The sequence below is a fragment of the Sus scrofa genome, chromosome 7, assembly GCF_054392235.1.
Source record: "Sus scrofa isolate SSC_HxYL_T2T_F1_AM1 chromosome 7, Sscrofa_HxYL_maternal_Yorkshire_Landrace_v2.0, whole genome shotgun sequence".
Classification (NCBI taxonomy): domain Eukaryota; kingdom Metazoa; phylum Chordata; class Mammalia; order Artiodactyla; family Suidae; genus Sus; species Sus scrofa.
In genome coordinates, this window is record NC_139389.1 from 57,878,611 (window position 1) to 57,902,143 (window position 23,533).

Here is a 23,533-nt window from a genome sequence, read left to right on the forward strand (position 1 = left end):
GGACTTAATGGACTCAACATGCTTTTTTTAGCCTTCATTTCAGAAAAAAAAAAAAAATTGCAGATTTCTTATCAGAAGCAGGCAGATGATACGGTTATTAAGTTGTTGCTGTTCATGTTGTCTAAATGTTTCAGGTCCACTACATTGATTGTCTAAAGGGGAGAGCATTATTTTAAGAAAGGGACTTTTTTTTTTTTTCCTGGAGTACCTTCCAGTGTGTACATTGGTTTAAAAAAAAATTGTAATAGCTTTCCAATTTTTATGAACACAGTAGAGTAGCTAAATTAAGACTTTGTTTATTAGTACTATGGAATTCTTCTTCAGAAGTTTTGAGTGGAATAGGTCAAGCTGCCCTTGGCGTATGTTTATTAAACACAGTGTCTTTGGACGGAACGGTGGGTCAGCTGTCTGATGCCGCCGTGGGTTCTGAGAGGAGGCAGAGGGCAGTCAGGCTTCTGAGCATCACCAGCATTGCTTCACCAACAGGGGCTCGGGTCTCGCATTTATCCCCACCTGTCTTTCTGAAATACGTTGTCATAGACTCTTGCTTTCCTTCTGCCCCTGCGGAGGAGAGCGAGCCCTGGGGAAGGCCTTCCCAGGAACAATAAACAGGATCAGAGAGGCTGCTGGAGTATTGCTCTTGCTGTTTAGTGGTCTGAAGAGAGGGTGCCCTGAGTTCTGGAGCTTTCCACAAAGTGAGAAGGAGAAACTCTGTAACTCTGTGGTTTCTTTGAGCCTAGGGATGCTTACCATGGCCTTAAGCAGTGTCCAAAAATTTCCCACTCCTAAGAGATAATATATTATGGTAATGATGCACAGGAAAGGTACTCTCATCTCATGCCAGACCTTCTTTTTGTTTATATTAATATTTCTTCCTGGAAAGGGCCTGCCTGTGGAGAGCCCTTGTCACTGGCTCATGGTGCAGCCTGAGGTGATGCTTTTCAGGGCTTTGGACGTCACTGTCCTTCTCATGAATGGAGGGCCAGGCAGGGGCTCTGTATCCAGAAGTTCTGAGTCCAGATTTAGGATAGAGAACCATCTTTCCACTTGAACACAGATGCCCGGGGTGCAGACCGGTTATCAGCAGCAGCGTGGCCACAGGGTTTGGCTCTCTTGGCTCTCTGGGTTTGCCCCACGTGGACTCCCAGGATTTGGGACAAACAGTGGTTCTATGCACCTAGATTCTTGGATGTCTTACCTGCCTCCAGGTGACAGGAGACAGGAGTCCTTTATGAAAGCGGCTAAGTTAGTTGCCTGAACTCTGTTTTCCCATCTAAACTAAACATGGACATCCTGCCCAGGGATACCCTTTTCCAGAGGAGAAAGGCACCACCCAGATGGAATGGGCTCACCTGCGTCACGTGACCAGTGATGGGCCCAGGACGCAGGTCCCTGAGTTCTCCTCCCAGGTGGTGCTTTTGGTCCACCGGACAATTTTCTTGCTTGTTCCCAGACTTTTCTGGCATTAACCAAGCCTCTCCCCTTTGCTGAATTCCAGAAATGGCTTCGGACATCCCTGGATCGGTGACATTGCCCGTTGCCCCCATGGCAGCCACTGGACAGGTGAGGATGGCTGGGGCCATGCCTGCCCGAGGAGGAAAACGGCGTTCCGGGTAAGCAATCTCGGCGTTTCCAGGAACTGGGCTTCTCATATGTTGAGCAACACTCTTGACCTGTTAGGAAAATATTGTCTCTCCCCCTCCTGGAGACTAAAAGCTCAGCAGTGCGCATCCTGTTTAGATTGTGCAAAATTCCTAACTATGCATGTGATTTGCCTCTAAGTGTTTTCAGGCCTTGGCACCCAGCTGGGGACTTCTGCTTGCTTGTCCTCCTGGTGAGAAGGACTCTGGATCCTGCTGGGCCTCGCTCAGGCCATCTCTCCAAGGGAGGGGACTCACTCATCCCCCCACCCCAGCCTCTCAGCTGGAGGACAGCCCTGCAGGTGGAGCGTCAGCTCCTGTAGGCAGCAAGGATCCCTCTGGCGCCTTCTCTCCTTTGCTTGAGCTACCAGTCATCGCTAGGTGGTGTTCAGGAATTCCTTTCCAAAACACTGGCTCTAGCCCAGTTCCTGAAGCTTACATTGTAACCTGCTCTGCAGGTGACGTTGGTAACAATGATGATTTCCGGTAGGACCAGAAACACCATCACTCTTGAGAAGGTGGAATCTGAAAACAGTCATCTACTCATAATGTATAATATCTGCAGCAGATCTAAGGAACAAACCATCCAACACATATCCCTGCAGGAAAAACATAAAGGATATTTTCAGATAGACTCTGTTTAGCCACCCACCCCTTTCCTTAATGAATCAATTTTATTTTCAATGAAATATTTGATATACAAAGTTACTCATGAAGCGGAATCAATTTGTCCTACTAAGGCAATTTCCCATAACACCGGTCTCCCCAGGAAGACAAGGATCCGTCTCATTTGTAAAATGGTCCAGCATTTTAAATCTGAGCATTTCCTCTAAACCAGTGTGATTCTTAAAGGGGGCAGGACAGGGGTGGGGTGGGGGGCAGGTGGGTATGAGGATCTGGAATGGAATAGGGTTGGATGAAAAAGCATCCTCAGCATCATAATTTCAGTTGGTAAAAAGACCGCTGCTGTGTAGAGCAGTTGTCTTCAAAAGAGGGGCTAAGATTTGGGGGATTATTGAGAGGGTCAGCCAGGGTGGTTACCCGGCTTTCTCTTGGTCCCACTCTGTCCCTCCCAGGGTGTGGATGCAGCCAGTTCTCTGTCCACAGCTGCCATCCGTTTTACAGCAGGACCAGTAGAGCTATAAGGAGCAGTATGATGTCTGGGGCAAAACTCTTCAGATCAGCTTTGTAATAAAGCAGCAGCCTGCCTCTGGGGCTTACTGCAAATCCAGCCGTCCTACTTTAACCAGCTATTCTTGCTAACTAGGTGCTAAGCTCAGTGGACTCCGGGTTGTTAAAAGAATGCACTTGCTGTCAACATATCAACTTACTGTTTTTTGGGGTTTTTTTTTAAGATTCCAGCTCTTTTAAAAATGTTTAAAATATCCATGCTAACTTCCATTCCCTGGGGCCAGAGTCCTATTGGTTGGCCCATCCTTTTTAAGAAGAGGCTGGCTCGGGGCTCTTTGATGAAGGAAAGAAGGCTGGGCCAGGGCCAAGGGCAGGCAGAGATGCCCAGGGTTTACAGGACAAGGAGCCCTCTCCTTGGTGCAGGGGAGTTGTCTCTGTCTCCAAGCCTCTGCCAGGGGTTTCTGCTACCCGACCCCTCCCGCAGAGTGTGTGCTGGGTCTGCTGGGGACGGGGCTGCAGTGCACCAAGGCTACTTCCCTCCTCTGCCTTCCTATTCCTGACACAAGCCTGGCATCCAGACCTGACTTCTGCTTGCCCTCTGAGCTGATGGTGGAGAGTGGGCTCAGTCTCTTTTCTGAAGAAGTCCTCCAAGCTGCCCCCTTTCTGACCAGATCACACAGACGCCAAGTAACAACAGAGGTGGAGGGCGACCCAGGGGGGCCGAGACAGAGCCTCAAGTTAGTTCCACTTAAGCTCAGGAATCACAACAGCAAGAAAAGAAATGAGATTCAAGGGGCCAAACAGCAACTGCCAACACACCACTGGCCTTCTGAGGGCTCCAGCCTCCCAAGGCAGGTCAGGGACCTCCTCCCAAGGCTTGCACTCCATTGTCAGTTCCTGGAGCCTGTGTGTCTGCTTCCTTTTCCCCCATCAGCAGGAGGAGAAAGCAAACCTTGCTTCCCTCTGCTCAGCCCCCACGATTAGGGGCGCATCCTCTGTGTCTAAGCAGGGAGATCTCCATCTTTACAGGGCCATTTCCATAGTCCTTTTTGTTTTGTTTGTTTGTTTATTTGTTTGCTTTTTAGGGCCACACCTGCAGCATATGGAAGTTCCCATGCTGGGGGTCAAATCGGAGCTGCAGCTGCCAGCCTCCACCACAGCCGCAGCAACGCCAGATCCTCAACCCACTGAGCGAGGCCAGGGATGGAACCCGCATCCATCCTCATGGATACTAGTCGGGTTCATGGAGCCGTAACAGAAACTCGCTCCATAGTAATGTTTACATCTGATATTTTTATATGTTTTGCTGGAATTCTGTGATGGAGGCCACCGCCGTTCTAGAACAGCCACAACGGTGCTAACACGCCTCTGACCACAGCCCATACACTGAGGACCAAGGAGACCCTGATGGACAGCGCATTCAGCAAAAAACAGGCCACCCCAAGGTGGGGCCCCTGCTCCTGCACAGGGCATGTCTGTCCACACGCCCTGGTCACCGCCTCGCTGCTTTTCTTCCTCTCCGCGAGCAAATGTGGGGCGCAGTTGGAGACACACAGAGGGAGAGAAGGAGAGACAAAGTGGGGGGTGGAGGGAGAGGGGAAACAGGAGGAGGCACAGACCTTACACCCCCCACCCCCCCAGTCCCTGCCTAGGTCCTCCCACTCTGACCTGGTTATTTTGGCGGAGGGAACATGTCCCAGCTTCCCAGGATAACCACCCAGGCCGCCCCAGTGTCTCCGAGCCGAGTAGAACTGACCCCTCGTGGGGTTTGGATCCCCGGCCACATGCCTGGCCCGATGCCCTGGATCCTCTGGGCTGAATGTTCTTTCCACTCCCCGGACAGCCTTCCCCAGTCGGCGTCTTAGCCAGCTGCGTGCTCTGCTAGCAGTGGGGACACAAGGTGAAGGTTCAGAAGTTTCAGATTCTTTGAAAAGTGATTCCACATGTGTGAGAGAAAAGAGCAGAAGCAAGTCACCTGGACTGCATCTTTGTCAAGAATGCCCTGATCTCAGGGAGGGGATGGGGGGGGGGCACCCACAGGGCCCATGGATGCCTTTTTTTCCCTTTTTTTTTTTGCCTTTTTAGGGCCGCACCCACAGCATATGGAGGTTCCAAGGCTAGGGGTCGAATCAGATCTGCAGCTGCCAGCCTACACCACAGCCACAGCAACACCAGTTCCGAGCTGCATCTGCGACCTACATCACAGCTTATGGCAGCGCTGGATCCATAACCCACTGAGCGAGGCCAGGGATTGGACCTGCGTCCTCATGGATGCTAGTCGGGTTCATTAACCGCTGAGCCATGAAGGGAACTCGCACATGGGTGCTTTTACAGTGACTGGGAAGTGGCTGTGATTAGATTAGACAGCGGCTGTGCCCCAGAGCCAGCCCTTAAGGAGGGAGGAGGGAGGCTGTGGTACCTGGATGTACCAGCACCTTCCCACTGCCTTGGAATCAAATGCTGGGCTTCTCAAATATCATTCTTGAGGCAGACGGTTTCCAAAGTGTGCACAGCCAGCAGACTGGTATTGCCCTCCGGTGTAACCCCACGGCTGCTGGACTGTGGTTAAATACAGTTCACAGCACATAAGCAGGTATTCGGCTGGGTTTGCATTTATGCCGTGATGTCGCTATAGCCCCAGCCGCCTGATCCAGGCTCTGAAGAAAGGACATTTGCCGGCACCCATGTCACTTCCCTTTTTGTCAGCAGATATTATGAGCTGGCCCGGGGTCACTCCTTTGCTGCTGCTCTAGAGCCAGCCTCACTGGCACGGCCTCACATCCTTTCTCATGAGAGCACAAGTGAATCGCTTGGTGACTCATCGTTGATGATGCATCATTATTATTATGACACAGTCACTGTAGGGCAGATTCACATCCCTCACTCTTAACCAGGGGCAGGCTCCGAAGTGACTTGCACAGCTTTTTATTCATGTAAATTGACGGGTAAAACGCATTTCAAACCACCGTTGGAGGACTCTTTTGTTATCCACTTATTGTACCGAATTCTTTAAGGTGAACACAACGGGACTTAAAAGTCATATTTTGATTTTTCCTTTTTATTATCCAGATGTTTCAGTGTAGTTGAGACACAGAAAAGACATAAAATAAGAGATGATTTACTCAGAGGTTTTATAGCAGAAGAAATAAACATAGCTATTGCGGTCATGTTCACAGCGGCGCATTTGCCGTGGTGGCAGAAGACCCGGAGGCAGCCTTTTGCAAGCACTCCTCCAAAAGCTCCTTTGTCCTCAGAAGCTGATTTTCTCTGTGTGGCCTGTGAGCAGTGAGCCTGCTTTGGGGGTCAAGTGAGTGACCCTGAGGATTTGTTATGTCCTGACTTCTCTCCTGAGTCCATCTCCATGTCACACTTTTCAGAAGGACGAGATGTGACTGCAGCATCTGCACAGCCGGGAAGGCACAGTTTTGTGGTCCCTAATTTTTCACAGACAAATCCTGCTACGTTTTCCACAGCCCCTAGAAAACTCTGGCTCCAGAGCCCAGCCATCCTCTCTTATACCCTCTGCTCAGGTGGGCTGACCTGGTCCCAGCTGGGACCAGTTGCCCTGTGCCTCACCTCCCCATCTGCCTGCTGCATGAGGACCGGGCACAGACCTGAGCTGTCCTTACGGAAACCACGGGGACCAACTATCTGTGTAGTTGGCCCGGGACTTTCCCAGGTTTAACACTGAGGTCCTCTACCTCACGAATCCCTCAGTCGGGGAAAATCAGGACGATTGGTCACCCTAAATGCCCCAAAGATCATGCAGGCTGAGGAGGAACCGCTGACTAATAAATGGCGTCTCGCAGGAGCCGGATTATCACACTCATATCAATTTGAGCTGAAAGGCATTTTAAAGATAACTGTACATCTCACACCCACTTGAGGTTTTGCTCAAGGCTTGCATAAATCCATTGGAATTTTGAAAATGCGATTTCTTTTTCTTCACATGCAACTGTTGACAGCCCAGGGTATTATTAAGCCTCGTGTCCACAGCAGAGTCGCTCTTACCCATGATGAACACTGGGTGGCAGTGTGGTTCTGCGGCTCCGCAAAGGCACAGTGCTCCCCGAGCAGACTCTTTGGTGCTTATCTCCCAGGTGTCATTTTCAGGAAAGGTGAGGCGGTGGCTTAGTAACTAAGCAGAAAACTGATGACTTGACTTCATTTAGAAATTCATGTGTTCAGCCCACATCTTCCCACAACACAGACAATTGTGCAGCTGCTGTCTGGTGCCTGGTCGCCCTGTCTGTATTGTAGGAGGTGCATGGTTGTCTCCCACTAATGGGCGGATGGTCTTTTAACTCTATTTTCCCTTTCTTGTCACTTTTCTTCCCTGCCTCCCCTTCTCTTTGTGCAGAGGTATTTTTGTTATCCTTGTGGCCATCTCTCTCAGTTATCTAACTCCATTTGTTCTTTCATTCCCAGCAGCTAGTTCGAGCCCCCGTGGAAATCAGGGATCCCAAACTGGCAGTGAATTTCATCAGGTCCTCCCCCACAGACTGATGCCCAGATGAGAATTCTGGCCACACTGCACATAAAACACTATTAAAAGGATAGCATTTTAAAGAAGAAAGTGTTCTTCTTCCCTGTGTAATACCAGTCCCCTGACCTAGGTCCCCCATGTTACTCCAAAGCCTAGAGAATATGCTGTATCTTATTAGGGGCTTCTCACAGGTGCTTATGCAGGAACGGTTCTTCCTGTACAGTGTGCGTGGCCTTTCCTGGTGGCCTGGGTGCCCTGTGCTTTCCCCTTGTCACCCATTACCCAGTGGGGTCCCACCCTTAGAGCTGAGGATAGGAAGCACCCTCCCTGTGGGGCCAACAGCCCAGGCATGGGTAGCTCTGGCCCTTGAGCACACCTGCCATTCTTGTGCTGGGTGTTCTGAGAAGGGACTTCTCCACCCTGGCTGCCAGGCAGGCTGGCCTCCCTTCTGCTCAGAGTCTGAGGGAACAGCACCCCTTCTGTCCATCAGTCGCACAAAGAACAAGATGGGGAACGCCCTGGCTGTGAGACCCGCACTCCCCCTCAATGTCCAGGACAGCCCGGACATCTGTCCTGTTTCTCATTTTGTTCCCAAAGACTCTGGGGACACTTTATCCTAATTAAGTACCCAGTCTGCTCCAGCGTCCCCAAGGGTAAAATTAGTTGACCTTAACAAGGACTGGGTTTCTGAGAAGGAGAGTCTGGGATATCAGTTAAACAAATATCTATTAAGACTTTTTGTTTTATGTTTATTTAGAGGGGCCCGGTAAGGTAAGCATCTGAGTCTTTCTTTGGTGAGTTTCAATAAGCAAATAGCCACGTTGAGCCGCTTAGGCTTCGAACAGCTGTTTCCCCCTCCCACACCCATATACTGAGACCTGGAGTTTATAAGATGATGGCCTGAAATGCCTTTATCACTTGGACTCAACAAGACCAGCCAGATCCTTACATGGGCCACCAGTAGTGTGTCTTCTTTCCCTCATGATCCCTTTATTGTCCTTAAAACGTTCTGGTTTTGACACTCCCCACCCCCCCCCGGAGCTTTGCTAGGTAATGTAGGAAGGAAGTCTCGGGGTAGAATAAATGAACTGGAGGGGAGCAGGTATCCCCAAAGATGATGGGAGACCAGGGGTGTTGACTTTTCCAGCACAGCCTAAGCAACCCATTGGCGGCCCGTGTAGGGTTCTCGAGGGGTCGAGTTGACATTTCTGCACTGCGGCAAAAGTCCCCAACCACATACATAAAGGCACTCGTCTTTTCTTTTTTTTTTTTTTTTTTTTTTTTTGTCTTTTTGCCATTTCTTGGGCCGCTCCCACGGCATATGGAGGTTCCCAGGCTAGGGGTCTAATCGGAGCTATAGCTGTCAGCCTACACCACAGCCACAGCAACGTGGGATCCGAGCCATGTCTGCGACCTACACCACAGCTCATGGCAATGCCAGATCCTTAACCCACTGAGCAAGGGCAGGGATCGAACCCGCAACCTCATGGTTCCTAGTTGGATTCGTTAAGCACTGTGCCACGACAGGAACTCCCATAAAGGCACTCGTATTGAAGACCTTTCATGTCATCTTTCTTGTCCCGAAGCTGTCCAGGGACTGTGCAGAGACACTGTGTTTCTGCAGCGCCAGGCGTGGGGACGGTGGGACAGCAGTCTGACGGGATAAAGCCCGCTCTGTGCCAGCGGCTCGTGTTACCAGTTAAATGTTCTACCTGACGTGAATGCTCACTGGTGACCTTGACTTTTCAGAATGGACTTTGATGATGAAGATGGCGAAGGTCCCAGCAAATTTTCAAGGTGAGTTTGTGTTCCTTAGACCTAAACCAATAGCCAGCTATCACCTTACTGGGATATAGAGAGATCGAAATGCCTTTTGTCATTGAAAAACAGCTGTTGCCTGGAGTGGGACTCCCTTCCCTGTCCCTCATTCTTTGTCAGTATTTGGCCCAGAGACAGGAAACTGGTAGTGTACTTGCTATATCCCAGCCTAGATGATCAAGAGTTAAGTAACAAGGTATTAACTCTGTTGGCTTTCTGCATGAAACACGGACTGCCAACTTTAATGGATTCCTTTGTTTTAAATGACAGACCTAGATTTCAAGTTCAGAAAAACAATCAGGATAAAGCTTCTTCTCCTACCACGGAAAATAAGGAGAAATATAAGAAACCTGGGTGGTCCTGTTCTGGATGTAGGTTAGAAAACTGGACCTTGAGTTCCTTAGAGCTATATCACTTTCTGGCCACATGACAGCATCTCTAAGTAGGCTCTGTGGGCTGTCCGAGGTACAGACTGCCTCACAGAAGGATGCTGGACCATGGATGTCGCTGGTGGTAGAGTATTACATACTTGAAGGATAAGGCGGGTCCAGCTGCATGGTTCTTTTTGTTTTGTTTGAAGTTAGGGTAGGAAGTTTGGCCATGTCGAGAGAACAGCAAAGATCATTCCATCAATCTTAGCAAGATTCCCACCTGTACTCAATTTCCTTATGGAAGGGCCTGGCTTGACATTCCTCCCCAGCACCCAAGCCTTGCTAAGTCTTGGTTGTTGATGAATTTGAAAACCTACCCTAGGTGACGGGTCCCTTTCTCTGCATGTGCAGTGCACCTTTTGGATCGTCAGCCTCAGTTATTTTATCAAAGTTTTTAGAGGAACGAAGTGCATCTTGAGCCCTGGATGGGTGAACTGGATCCCCCCAGTTTGCTCTTCCCCAGGGCAGTTGTTTTGGGTGGGCTTCCTTTTACCCATGTTGTGGGTGTGAATCATGCACCCTCTCCCCAAATCCAAGAGGAACATGCATCTTGTCCCTCTTCCTGGGCTTCCCAGAGCCTCCGAGTCCATAGGAAGTCTGGTCATTTGATACACTTTCCTCTCAGGGAACTTTGCCGCTCAGCCTCCCGCTTCAGCTCGGGCAAGACAGAGAGGAGGGGGAGCACGCTTTGATCTCTAACGACCCCGGAGCTGCCAACCAAAACAAGACACGCGTTTCAATAGCAAAGGCGTGTATTGTTTTTCCCTCGGTGCAGGCAGAGCCTCTCCTTGGATGTCCACCCATCTCTTGGGATAAGTTTTAATAGCAGTGGGTACTTTGTTCCTAAAAGGGAGCTAGCCTCGGGACTTTGGGCACACATCTCCCCATCCTAGTTTGCTCTTGCCTTACACAGCCTCTCTTTTATAAGGAAACAATGACTTCTAATTTCTCTGAGTCAGAATTCCCCTTGAGATAGCATTCTGTGCTGTCGTGACCTCAGGAAATGATGGTTCCTGGGTCTCAGAAGAGGAGGAGGAAGAGAGAGATGAGAAGTGACATTTGTTTGACATGGACGATCAGCGTCAGTGATGAAATAACAGTGCAGGGATACAGAGAGCGCATTGTCTTGGGCCCCATCAGTAAAAAGCAGAAACCTTAGACGCTGTGCACCTGTCTCCTGAGCCCATCAGTGAGGCAGGTTTTCAAACCTAGGCTTCTGTGAACCACATCCTTTCCCCCATGTGTTAAAAACCAGAGGAAGAGATGGGATGTGCTTCCAACATACGCTGGTCCTTGTGGAGCTGAGTCCTTGGGAGCCTGGGGCCGCTGCAGTCTGTGCTGGTAGAAGAACTGATAGCCCTGGCAGCCTGTGGGTGTATCCGGGCTGCTCCCGGCCGGAGAGATGACTGAGTCCACCCACCCCCACTTTGCTGGCTGCTCTGGCTGCTGCCCAGGGGAGGGTTGGACGGGCTGCTCCATCCAGGCTGTCTCCTTCCAGGGGTGGACATGGCGCTGTTTCCTGCTCCCCTACTTAATAGTCAGCCAAGGGAGCCCTTGGAGGGAGGCCCTGGAAGGGAGAGTGGCTGAGATGCAGGCATCTCACCAGTGGTGTTTGCTGTCTCAGAATCCAGCCAGGGTGCTCTGCCGTGAGTTCTGTCCCCTGATGTTTGTGCAGCCAGCTTTCCCAGCTTTTGGCGAGAGCAGTCCCAAGTTCAAAGGCCTGACCTATCCTCAGATGTCGCATCTCAGTTCTGTATGGTCACAGTCACACAGGTAAATCATAGCCAGTTTGGCTTGGTTCCTGCCTTAGCACAGCCGGTCTCAGGGAGAACAAAGGGGCAGATGTGAAGCTACCCACTGCCTCCTGATTGCACACATGCACACGCACATGCGTGTTTCCAGCCACTGCACACAGGCACACCCACAGACAAGCACACATATTCCTGGGTCCCAGGGCTAGAAGTGCTTTGAGGGCCGCTTCACCACATCCTGGGGGCTCCGGCCTCCCCCACACGCAGTTCATGCCCCGCTGGGAGCAGAGATGCAGCATGTGGCTCTGCTGACTAGCTGGTTCCCTCCTCCCACACAAAGGGACCGACGACCGGGTGGGCAGAAGCCAGACTTTAGGGGGTGAGGATTTGGATGAGGAATTGAGGACCAGTGGAGACAGATCACTGAGCAATTTGGATGTAGATAAAAAGAGGGCATTTGGGATTGCAGGGTGGGAGGGAGTCCCTTTTAAGGGAAGAATGAGTATAACTAGAGATCCAGAAGTTTCTGGAGTGAGGATGAGGAGAGAGGGATCCAGGAGAGTGGGGAACGGGACGGAAAGACCAAGGCCCTCAAGAGGACCGCCCCTGCTCAGAGGCAGAAGTGGGGAGTGCAGGTGCAGCTGGGTGTGCCGTCGCTGCCGGTCAGCGGGGAGTTGAGGGTTCATTCTGCTGGCAGATCCTGTCTGGTTAAGCAGGGCGTGGGGCTGGGTGTTTCGGGGACAGAGCCTTAATGGTATGCCTGACAGACGTTTGGGATGACTGGGTTGAAAGGATGCACAGGCTGTATCCCCCAAACACTAAGACACGGTCTTGGCGTGCAGCTTTGTTCCAGCAGTGCCCAGGCGGATGGAAACGGGAGAATACAGAAGGCGCATGCGCCTAGGGCTGGGGGCTCAGCAGGTGCAGCCGGGGGACGGGTGGTGGGGGTGAGGGGTTGATGTCGAGGAGAGGACCTTGGAAGATGTCAAGCTCTAGGTCCAGCTGCAGAGGGAAGAAAGTGAGACCAGGAACCAGGAAGGAGTGAGAGTTGATGACGGGAGAAAATGAAGGGAAACTACATACTAATACAGCGGGTGCCAGCCCACGATTGTGGGCTGCAGGGCTGCAGTTTTTTTTTTTTTTTTTCCATTACAGAACACTAGATTAATGAGCATCCTAGACCATTATCTACTCTTACTTTTTCGTTTGTTTCCTGTCATTTATTTTTTTAATTACTCAATGAATTTTATTACATTTATAGTGGTACCATCATCACAACCCAGTTTTACAGCATTTCCGTTCCAAACCCTCAGCGCCTCCCCCCACCTCCCAACCTGTCTCCCTTGGAAACCGTAAGTTTTTCAAAGTCTGTGAGTCAGTATCTCTTCTGCAAAGAAGTTCATTGTTTCCTTTTTTTAGATTCCACATGTCAGTGATAGCATTTGATGTTGGTGTCTCACTGTCTGACTTCACTTAGGATGATAATTTCTAGGTCCATCCACATTGCTGCAAATGCCATTATTTCTTTCCTTTTCATGGCTGAGTAATATTCCATTGTGTATATGTACCATATCTTCTTTATCCACTCCTCTGTTAATGGACATTTAGGTTGTTTCCATGTCTTGGCTATTGTATATAGTGCTGCAATGAACACTGGAGTACATGTATCTTCGAGTCATGGTTTTCTCTGGATAGATGCAGGAGTTGGATTGCTGGATCAAACGGTAATTCTATATTTAGTTGTCTAAGGAATCTCCATACTGTTTTCCACAGTGGTTGCACCAATTTACATTCTGTGGGCTGCAGTTTCAATCGGAGCCTAACATTTGTACATCCCTTCCTCCCCTGGCCAGCCTCCTTGGAATTCCCCCTTGGGTGTCCCACCTTCCCTCCCGGGCACACCTGTAAGCCTCTGCCCCCTACAAGCCAGCAGGGGAATGTTCTGATTTTGTGGGAAATCTGAGGGAGCTGGAGATGCAGAGGTTGTGTTTCGTTCAGTGTTCAGACCGTGGGGGATTGCTGCTCTGGGAGAGGTTGGCCGAGGCTTGGCGGGGAGGGGATGGCTGCTAGAGAAGGGGTGCAGGGACAGGCAGGCTGCCCACCTGATGCTGAGTCTGCTGAGTGAGATAGTGCTGGTCCTACTGTCTGCCAGCATCAAGGAGCCTGGATTTTCATGGAGAGAGATGTGTAAGCGTCAGAGGAGGAGACATTTTTGCCAAAGAGCACAGAGAAGCCAGGGTTTGGAGCCGCTTTTCTTGCTAGGCTGGACCTGAAGAAGCAGCAGGGCTCCACCTCTGGGAGCTCCAGTTATCAGTGCATGGTGGCAAGCTCTCCACCACTGGGAAAAGTGATTACACACCAGAAAGTGTTCCCTGGAAGGTGGCACTGGGGCCGGACCCACCTTCCAGGGAGGCTGGAGTGAGCACCCCTTGAGCTGGTCCCTGCTCTGCCCACCCTGGTCTCCCAGGAGGTGACGCCCATTCTTCCCAGCAAATCCTGCATCCCTACACCCAAAACCCTTTCATTATGCTGAGCTGTTCGAGGTTCTTCCTACTTTAATGGCCACCTGCTTGATCATCTGGTGAGTTCGAGGATTTCTCCCTGTGCCTGCAGCTGAGCTCTGTGGCATCTTGAATACTGTTTCACAAGTAGGACAGCTGACATCCCAGAGCTGTCATCAACAGTCCACATTACACACCACGTGCTGCACGTGACCTTATATATATGTCCATACACCTGTGTGTGTATGTGCATAATGTTCATGAAAACATAAGAAACATGAAAAACAAATATTTTAAGTGTTAGATTTGTAACTTAAGATCAAGGGAGTATTTACTCCCAAACCTTTAATTTTTTGTCACTGCATGCTATCAACCTGATTTTTGCCGTGTTCACACTCATTCTGCATCCTCCCTCAGAAGACTCAGGAGGTCTTGCAAGGAGATCTCATACCTGTTACTGTGAATTCAGCCACAGTGCATGGGGGTTGTCTGTGAACCTGGAGTCGAAAGTTTGTCGATGGTTTTTTTTGTTGTTGTTGTTGTTGTTTGTCTTTTTGCCTTTTCTAAGGCCACTCCTGTGGCATATGGAGGTTCCCAGGCTAGGGGTCGAATCGGAGCTGTAGCCACTGGCCTACGCCACAGCCACAGCAACGTGGGATCCGAGCCGTGTCTGCAACCTACACCACAGCTCACGGCAATGCCACATCCTTAACCCACTGAGCAAGGCCAGGGATCAAACCCACAACCTCATGGTTCCTAGTCGGATTCATTAACCATTGCGCCACAATGCGAACTCCGGTCAGTAGGTTTTTTAGCCTTATCTTTGAACCTTCCTTCACCTTTCACCTTTCACCTTTCATTCTTCAGGGACCAGCTGACCCTCCTGAGGTCCCATCCATCATCTGTAGGACTCTCACCTATTTCTCTAGGGACAACAGGTCACACCTGATTGCATCAGTCCTGAAGAAGTCTGTATATTTTTCAGGGTTTCACCAGTGACCCTCTAACCTAATCTAAACGTAAAGATATCCGTGATAGCAAAGTCTCTGGCTCAGTCAACTCTTTGTAGACATTTTTGGTTGTCATGTCATTGACTTGTGATTTCGAGGCCCCCTCTTTCCTTGGTCAGCAACCCCAGCCCGTTCTGTTTTTCTCCTGCAGAATTAACCATGATTTGAAATGACAGTACCTGGTAACACCAGGACTCTGTGGAGGAGGGGAGGAATTTGTTTCTGGGGTCATCAGTCGTTCTGAGCGGTGTCTCTCTGCAAGCTGCCAGGCCTTTCCTTTCTGCATAGAGCCCTAGGTAGTGGTACCCGCCAGTCTCGCTGGGCATTCCAGCTCTGACTTCAGGACCTGTTAACACCCTGCTGAGGAGCCTAGTAAGTCCTGGTAAGTCAGTTGCTCTCTGAGCCCCAGGGTCCTCTTCCATAAAAGGGCATTGCCAGCACCAGTGCAGTGATGGCTGAGAGAGTACTTGGGAGCTGGGAGCTGTGCAGACATGGAGGAGGTGGTCCTGCTGGGGCCAGGGATCATCAGAGGCTGGTCTGGCTCCCTCCTGGGGCTTTCCCGGACCCCATCTCCCGTGTTTGGCTTGAGTCTTATCTTCAGCCTAAACACATGGGTACCTTGCAGCTGCTTTGCAGAAAACCACGCCCTGGATGGCTCCTGGGACCGGGGCGCCTCCCTCCTTCCCAAGGAGGAGCATCCTTTGTTTCTTCTGCGGAGGCCTCGGAAACTGGGGAAACCGCCTCCGTGGGTCCCCTCTGCAGGGCCTGTGGCCAGCCTCATTGTGGAGCTGCACAAAATGCACTCCTTGGGCATTTGCAGTCCTCACAGTGCCCTGCCCTGCTGCCCAGGAAGGGCTGGCCAGGACAGGAAGGGTGTTCCCTGAAAGCCCGCAAGATACAGTCTCCTTCCTGGTGTCAGGGAGGAGGAGCTGGGACCCGCCTGAGGGTGACCCTTTCAGAGGCTGCTGCCAGCCAGGAAGGAAGGCTGCCCCCACGCCTGCAAGAACCCCTCCTTGGGCAGGTTGCCCAGCCCAACCCCGGAGGCCAGATGGTCTGTGCCTCTGCAAAGGGCCCCTTCCCACGGTCTGCGCCCCCTGCTGGGGAGCCAGACCCTTCTTTGGTCTGAGACGTGCCCTCGCCTTTACTGAATGTGACCTGTGCTGCTGCTTGGCCGTGTATGTATCCAAGTGGACGGGAGGGGCATTTGCTTGTTCGGGGTCCGTTGTTGGTCTGCGGAGCCGTGTGCTTGTCAGGAGGTGGCCGTGGAAGCTGAGTTGACATCGAGGAACGTGGCCCTGGCCCCACCTGGAGCAGCACCGCTCTGCCAACGGTCCTGTGTCACCTGTGGAGCAACTAAGCTGCCAGTGAAGGGAGGGCTCTGTGTCTGCACTGGCTTTTCAGGGTTGGAACCTGGCAGTGTGAGTGACCAGGCAGAGAGGGAGTTGGTGGTGTCCCTGATGGGGTGTGTGTCAGCCTGCCAGCACCGCCGGGGCTGACAGCTAGTGACGTGGGGCAGCTGGAGGCCTTGAGATTACCACACTCCTCCTCTCTGCCCGGCTGCCCTGGGGCGTGCAGGGTCTCGGGCCCTCGGGTTCCTGGAGACATCGCAGGACTTCTCTCGGGTCTCAGCTTAAACGGCACTTTCTCAGGGCACTCTCTGTGTCACACACACTCACGACACCTGCACCTCACCCTGTAGATGCGCAGGAATGGTGTCCTCACCTCTCACTCTGTTGCCCCTGCTGTGAGTGTCCCATCCACCTGTGACCAGCACCCAGACCCCTCGGCACCCCGGGTGTCTTGGGCCTGTGGTGACCGGGAGACGCCATCCCACCCCATCAGTCTGCCCGTGCAGGGCTGCTGTTCCCTTCCCACCGGAGATGGGGGACCACTGCCATTGCAGAGTTGAAGGGGATCTTTACTGAGATTTCTCAAAACTCTCCTTTTTTGGACTTAATCAGGATGACCTTGTGCCTTGCTGCTCTGATTACCCTTAGGAGGTCCCTTTTAGGAGCTGAGTTGGAGGAAAAACCCAAGGCCAAGTGCAGCTACAGCTCCTCCTTCTGGCTCTTGGTTTCCGCAGCCATGTCCCTGGGGCCAGGCTGTGGGCCCTCTTGATGCAGCAGAACTGTCATAACTGACGCTGTGCCCGCGTCCCCAGCTGTGATTGGGGAACGGGCTCATTTTTTTATGCTGCACTTGGGGCCCATGCAACTCCGATGCCAAGTTCAGAGGCCGCCCCTGTAGCTCCGCCAAGCAGACCCCACATTGCCCCTCAGCCTGTGGAGATTGCTTTGGTCCTGGATATAGTCCTCTGTTTTCACAAAATGGCATTTTTCCTGTTTCTTGCTTCCGTGATCTTTCAAAATGAAACTGCATATACATATATATTAATAGGGTCAATAGCTATACTCACTTATTTATCAAATCTTGTTGCTAGGGAACTGGCAGCGCTCCATCATTTTGGGCTTCTGTTAGTAACTCTTTCGGTCTTATTTCACTGGAGCATTTTCTGCACTAGTCAGTCAGTAGAGTCAGTTTTAAACAGTTTCCCTCACATCTTCTCCAAGCACCTGCTCTCATGAGTTGGGTTTATCGAGCACAGTGATAAGACTGCTCTAGATCCAGGTTTAAGAACTTCACAAAGACTCTTTCCCCCGCCCCATGTTGATAAAGATGGTCTGTGGCTCTTTTGGAACTAGTATCAGAAGCAGTGTGCCCTGGCCCTGCCTTGGATCAGCCACCATGATAACTAGCATGGGCTTGGGCTCGGCCCTGTAGGTTTAGGGCAGCACTGAAGGGGTGGAAGGGAAGGGCTGGGTTTGCGTTATTAAACATATCCGTCTGAAATACTGTATAATATCACATATCGAATCTAATACACGGCACAAAGGAACCTTTCCACAGAAAAACTCACGGCCTTGGAGAACAGACTTGTGGTTGCCAAGGAGGAGGGAGAGGGAGTGGGATGGACTGGGAGTCTGGGGTTAATAGATGCAAACTATCGCATCTGGAGTGGATAAGCACTGAGATCCTGCTGTGTAACACGGGGAACTATATCCAGTGACTTGTGATGGAACATGATGGCAGATAAGGTGAGAAAAAGAATGTATGTCTGTATACGTGTGACCGGGTCACTTTGCTGTACAGTAGAAAATTGACAGAACACGGTGAACCAACTATAATGGAAAAAATAAAAATCATTATAAGAAAATATCTGTCTGGCTGCAGCAGTGCAGACTGAACCGGGTGGGACCAGAAAGGCAGTGGGAGACCAGTGGCACCGAGGTGAGAAGCGGTGCCAGGCAGGGGTGTGGCCCAGGAGAAGGTGGATGAGAACCAGGAGAGGCTTAGGAAAAATGGGATCTGGATCCGGACCAGGTGGGAGGGGAAGAAGCAGCTCACTGTGTGCTGTCCTGAGGGTGAGGAGGAGATGCGGGTTCCTGTGCTGTGAGGGCCGTGGAGGAGCCGAGCGGCTGCTGGAACACCACCGAGGGTGGGGGCAGTGGGTGGGGCAGAGTCTGGCCGAGGAAACGGGACTTAGACCACATCAAGCGTGAGATGGGGCAAAGCACGGCCAGGGTCCCCCCTGCAGAGGTGTGCAGGGTAGGTGAAGCGGGCACGCTGCATCTTGCGTCCTCATATATGGTCCTTGAGTGGCCAGAGCTGCTGCCAACACCCTGTAAAGCAGCCCCAGGCGGTGTTCTCTGTACACCACCTCCCCTCCTGTCTGCCTGGGTGAGGTGCTTGCTGGTGGGGTGGGGAACACGCGCCTGAGCAAGCTCACCCAGCCTTTCCAGTGCCTGGTGGGCCAGGGCCTCCAGGCCGCCTGTGACAGGTGCATGCTGAGGAGGGCACAGCCGGGGGTGGTGATGAAGACGGGTGCGCAGAAACTCCCTGACCTAATGCCCCCCGTTGCTTGGTCCCGTCTCTGTGATCACCCTTCTCTTCTCGGTTGCCTTTTTCTCCCCATAGTAAATAAGCCCCTGCCCAGTTACCAAGAGCAATTTCCCTAAACGGTGTGTCCTCCCTGGCCCAGGAGCTCTCCCACTGCCTCTGGATGTTTCCTGCACTCTTGAGTCAGCGGAAGGGTCCTCGCCATGTGGGGCGCGGGGGAGAGCACCCTGCCCCGGGAGTCCCCTCGCTGGCCCCGGCTGCCCTCCATCCTGCCCCCGGAAGCAGGACTCACCACCTCGGAACTGCTCCCCAGAAGCCCTCTGAGGGCCATGGTAGACCCAGGCCCTGTTATCAGCCCGCCTCCACAGTAGCTTTCTCTGCGGTCTGGCAACTCGTCCCCACTTCTTGTGCTCGTGGCTCCTCCGCCTGCTCCTCCAAACCCTGGGTCTGCCTCTCCATCCAGACCTGTCTGCTCCTGGCCACGGAGGAGTCTTCTTCCCAGTTCCAGCTGATCCTCTTCCCCGTCTGCCCCCTGCCGGATCAGGGCCAGCTTCCTCCCAGCTCCACCCCCGCCCCTTTGAGCTTCCATCGCCCCCAAGAGCACCTTCTCCTCTCCCCTCTTATTCTCTGCAGTGGTTTTTACTTTCCATGTGCCTCTTGGAGGAGCATCTGGGTTCGTTCTGCCTTCCTTCCCACTATGCAAGTGATGTTTTACCTTCCCAGCTAAACGACCGGCTGCCTGAGTTCAGGAGTGGGACATTCCTTGTTTCCTTCACCCCCTCCCCTTGCGGGCCTGGCTCAGTGCTTTTTGGCCCAAACCAGGCTGCCCAGGTCAGCTCACCGCAGCGGGATCCCCCTCAGTCCTGCTTCCCCAGGTTTGTGCATTTGCAGAGGGCCTTAGCGCTGCCACCTGCCTGTGATTAGACAGCCTGTCCTCTGCTCCCAGCCTGGGTGCGAAGCTTCATGAATACATGCAGTGTGAGAGGCAGCCTTGCCAAGGTTGGTTCTGTCTTGCTTTTAGTGTCACCCTCATACTTGGAGCACCTGTGAAACCCTAAATCCTACCACAGATGTGTGATGTATTTTTAGATCGTTCTTTTATCCCGAATAACAGCTTTGTCTCATTGTTGTTGAACTGGGTTGGCTGTTACTCCCTTTCAAGCCCAGAGGTGATAATCCCAAGGCAGAAACATGCTACCACCCCTTTTGCTAGTTTTTCATCTTAACACATCACCAAAGGCTGCCTTTGGAATTCCTGGAAATGCTTGTTTTTCTAATTGGCTCCTGTTGTTTAGTAAGTGGTATGCACCTGTTCTGTCATTCTGCTGTAGAGAATTAATTCGCTGGGTATAGAACAAAGGCTTGTTCACAACTTTATGTGGAGTAAGTCTGTCTATGGCATGGCTGTCTGCTCAGTGACACGGTGAATGGCAAGGATGGACATGTTTCTCACTGTAGGTCAAAGTAAATCACATATTCAAGCAGATGGTAACTACCTTTGGGGTGCGTGTGTGCGTGCATGCGTGTGTGCGAGCATGCACGCCCAGTGGGCGTGGATTCCTGGGTGCATGAATGGATTCCCTTTGGAGACCTGAAAGATAGTGTCTTATTCTTTATGTTTATTAAAAAGCACTTACAGGAGTTCCCAAGTGGCCTATAGGTTAAGGATCCAGCATGGTCACTGCAGCAGCTCAGGTCACTGCTTTGGCTAGGATTCGATTCCTGGCCTAGGAACCTGTGCATGCCACAGGCATGGCCAAAAAATTTTTTAAAAATTAAGTAAAAAGTACTTAGGTACCTGGGAACAGTGGGAAGCTTTCAGTCCATATTTAGAGGCAAGACGTGAGGTGTCTGTGGAAACCTGTGCCCCCATCACAGAGCCAGAAGCTCGCTAAGGTGTCCGGGGGCTGGTCTGAGCAGGGTGTGGTTCAGAGCATTGAATTAGCCTGTCTCCTGGTTCCTTGATGTTAAGGACGTGCCCTTTTGCCCCATCAGACAGTAACCCCTGGTCTGATCCTTCTCTCTCCCCCCCCCGCCCCGTCCTGACCTCGTGCTTTCGGGAAGAGAGAACCACAGTGAGATCGAGAGGCGCCGGCGGAACAAGATGACACAGTACATCACCGAGCTCTCGGACATGGTCCCCACGTGCAGCGCGCTGGCCCGGAAGCCGGACAAGCTCACCATCCTGCGCATGGCCGTCTCGCACATGAAGTCGATGCGGGGCACAGGGAACAAGTCCACGGACGGCGCCTACAAGCCTTCGTTCCTGACGGAGCAGGTACCTCCTCTGTGCTTTGTTCTCCCCCGGCGACAGCATCTTCGGGAGGCGGGAGAATGACGGTGTCCCTGAGATGAGATGAGCCACTCAGGAAATAGGCTTGAAGGCTGCGGGGGATGGAAACCAAGCGATTTTGCCTCCATGCTTCACTGGGAAACTCTCTTCCAGGGAGTGGGCCTCCGATTGTGCGTCTGTTTTTTTATTTCCCATGTAGCTTCATGAGGCATCACTAAAAAAAAAAAAAAAAAAAAAAAAAAAAGAAAAGAAAAGACAAAAAAAAACATCGAGTATCTGAACAATGTGCTGAGCATGCTGACCCAGGGGAAAGTCAGCAAAACCATTGTTCCTTTGTGCCAGAATAGCGGTGGTGACAATCATGATGAAATTTTGGTAGCTGGCGCAATAATCATAGTGACAGGGATCCAAACACTCTTAGCCGGCCTCGGTCCTGAGCCCAGTCGAAGTCATATCTTTTTGGGTGGGATTTCATCCACTCCTGATTTCTGGTCTGAGGAAGGAGGCTTGCTTTGGAGATAAGGAAGTGGAGGCTTAGAAAGCATTCAGTCAGCTGCTCGGTGGCGGAGCCAAGGGTTGACACAGGCTGATCAGATGCCAAAGCCGTGTTTTCAGTCTTCGCATAGTAGCAAAGAGTGAACTCACGAAACGGTTGGAGTATTTTATCCCTTGACCATTCCATGAGCTGGCAGGCCTGTTCCCTGGGTCCTCATGCCTGTCGGTCGTAGGACAGATCCAGGAACGCGCTCAACCGCTGTTTGCTTGTCTGTGGATGAGCTCGAGCTTTCTGCCTTCCTGACTCTTGAGGGCTTCTGCAGGATTAAAGGAATGAAGGGCTTGAAAGCACTTTGAAATGGTGCACGCGGGGGAAGGGAAAGTGATGTTGTCAGGGATGCAGGCAGAAAATGTGAGGTGTCCTTGGGGGCGTCCCAGGAGAGAGCCAGCCTCGGGAGGCCGTGAGGGCCCCCGCTTGTGCACAGAAAGAGAGGAGCAGTGAGGGCGTCGGCAGGAGGAGAGCAGCGAGCACAGAGCCTCAGAGGAAGGGCTGAGCAGGGTGTGCCAAGAGACGGGATCATTTGTTCTGCTGGAGCGAGGGATCTATTCATGTCTTGGGAGGCAGGTTTAGAAAAAGAGCAGGGGAAAAGGACTTAACATTTGCTCCCACGGGCAGACGTCATTCCAGTGCCACCTGTGCCTCGCCTCTAGGTGTGAGGCGGTGGGACAGCTCAGTGACCATCCCTGGAGGCCACTGAACACAGTGCCCAGCCTCATTTCCACCTCTGTCAAAGGAAAGCAGGGGCTTCCGCCCCTGGGGTCGTGGTGACAGGTGAGGGAGGCAGCAGAGCAGGATGTTTAACCCGGGGCTGGTGTCAAGGAAGGGTGAAGGGCTGGTGGGTGAGCAGGCAGAAATGGACCATGTACCTGCTAATCGCCAGGGTCAGTAAAAAAGCTGTTCTCTACATTTCTTTAATCCTTACAAAGATCCTGCCGGATCAGTATTGGAAATTAATCTCCTTAAATGACTGAGGATTAAGAAAGCAGAGTGAAGAGAGAACGGTTATGCAAGTTACAGGGGTCCTCCCCACATTTCTCTCTGGTTCCTTGGTTTCTTTTCCTTTCTTTCTTTCCTTTTCTTTTTCTTTCTTTCTTGTGTGTGTGTGTGTGTGTGTGTGTGTGTGTGTGTGTGTGTGCGTGCATTTTAGGGCCGCACTTCGGCATATGGAGGCTCCCAGGCTAGGGGTTGAATCAGAGCTGCAGGTCTACACCACAGCCACAGCCATGCGGGATCCAAGCCACGTCTGAGACCTGCCGCACAGCTCAGGCCAGCGCCGGATCCCTGACCCACTGAAGGAGGCCAAGGATGGAACCCGCGTCCTCATGGATACTAGTCAGATTCGTTACTGCTGAGCCACGACGGGAACTCCCCTTGGTCGGTTCTTGATGACAACAGCTACGTGTGTTAAGCATCTACTCTGTGCCAAGAGTCTACCCTTACTAAGTCCTTCACATGCAAAATCTAATGTAATCTCACAAAAATCTCACTGGAAAAGAAGGTGTGAAAATATGGAAGTTAAAGATATTGAGTAAGGAGCCCAAAGTTCTACACAGTTCTACACAGTGAAGTAGAAGGGCCCTTTTGACTCCACAATCCACCCTTGTTGTCTTCCCCCGGCTCAGCCTTCGGCATGCAGAAGTTCCCGAGCCAGGGATCAAACCTGTGCCACAGCAGTGACAACGCTGGATCCTTAATCCACTAAGCCACCAAAGAACTCCCCACAATCTGTGCTGTTAAGTCTAACGGTTGGTTTAGGCAGAGAGGGGAGGCCAGGCTGGTTCTGGATTCAGGACACAGGAATCCAGTGTCCTGAATCCAGAACACTGATAACCAGTGATGTGCTCCCAGAAGATAAAAACCAGGGAGGAAAGTATAGAAAGAGGGGCCGGAGAAGGGTGAGGCTCTGTGCCCTCAAGCCTTCCCACAGTCCTTGCAAAAGGTATGGAACTGAAAACATACATGAAGTCGTGGGAGTCTACTTCCTCTCCTCCAGAGACAGGGCTTCCCTGCTTTCCCAGA

At 51.8% G+C, this 23,533-nt stretch overlaps 1 protein-coding gene across 50 annotated transcripts in view; it reads left to right on the plus strand.

The window, feature by feature from the left end:
- The window catches only part of ARNT2 (aryl hydrocarbon receptor nuclear translocator 2), a 190,505-nt gene that overhangs the window by 42,931 nt on the left and 124,041 nt on the right, over positions 1-23,533 (plus strand). For 23 of the 50 annotated variants that reach the window (XR_014810354.1, XR_014810357.1, XR_014810358.1 and 20 more), the window contains 3 exons: positions 1,499-1,613; positions 9,007-9,054; positions 20,730-20,943. Coding sequence is in view for 35 of the 50 variants with exons in the window: in XM_021098858.2 (XP_020954517.2) it covers positions 1,499-1,613; positions 9,007-9,054; positions 20,730-20,943 (377 nt within the window). In the remaining 15 variants the exon portion in view is untranslated. The remainder of the gene's footprint in view (positions 1-1,498; positions 1,614-9,006; positions 9,055-20,729; positions 20,944-23,533) is intronic. The other 27 variants (XR_014810359.1, XR_014810360.1, XR_014810356.1 and 24 more) reach the window with 2 other exon arrangements.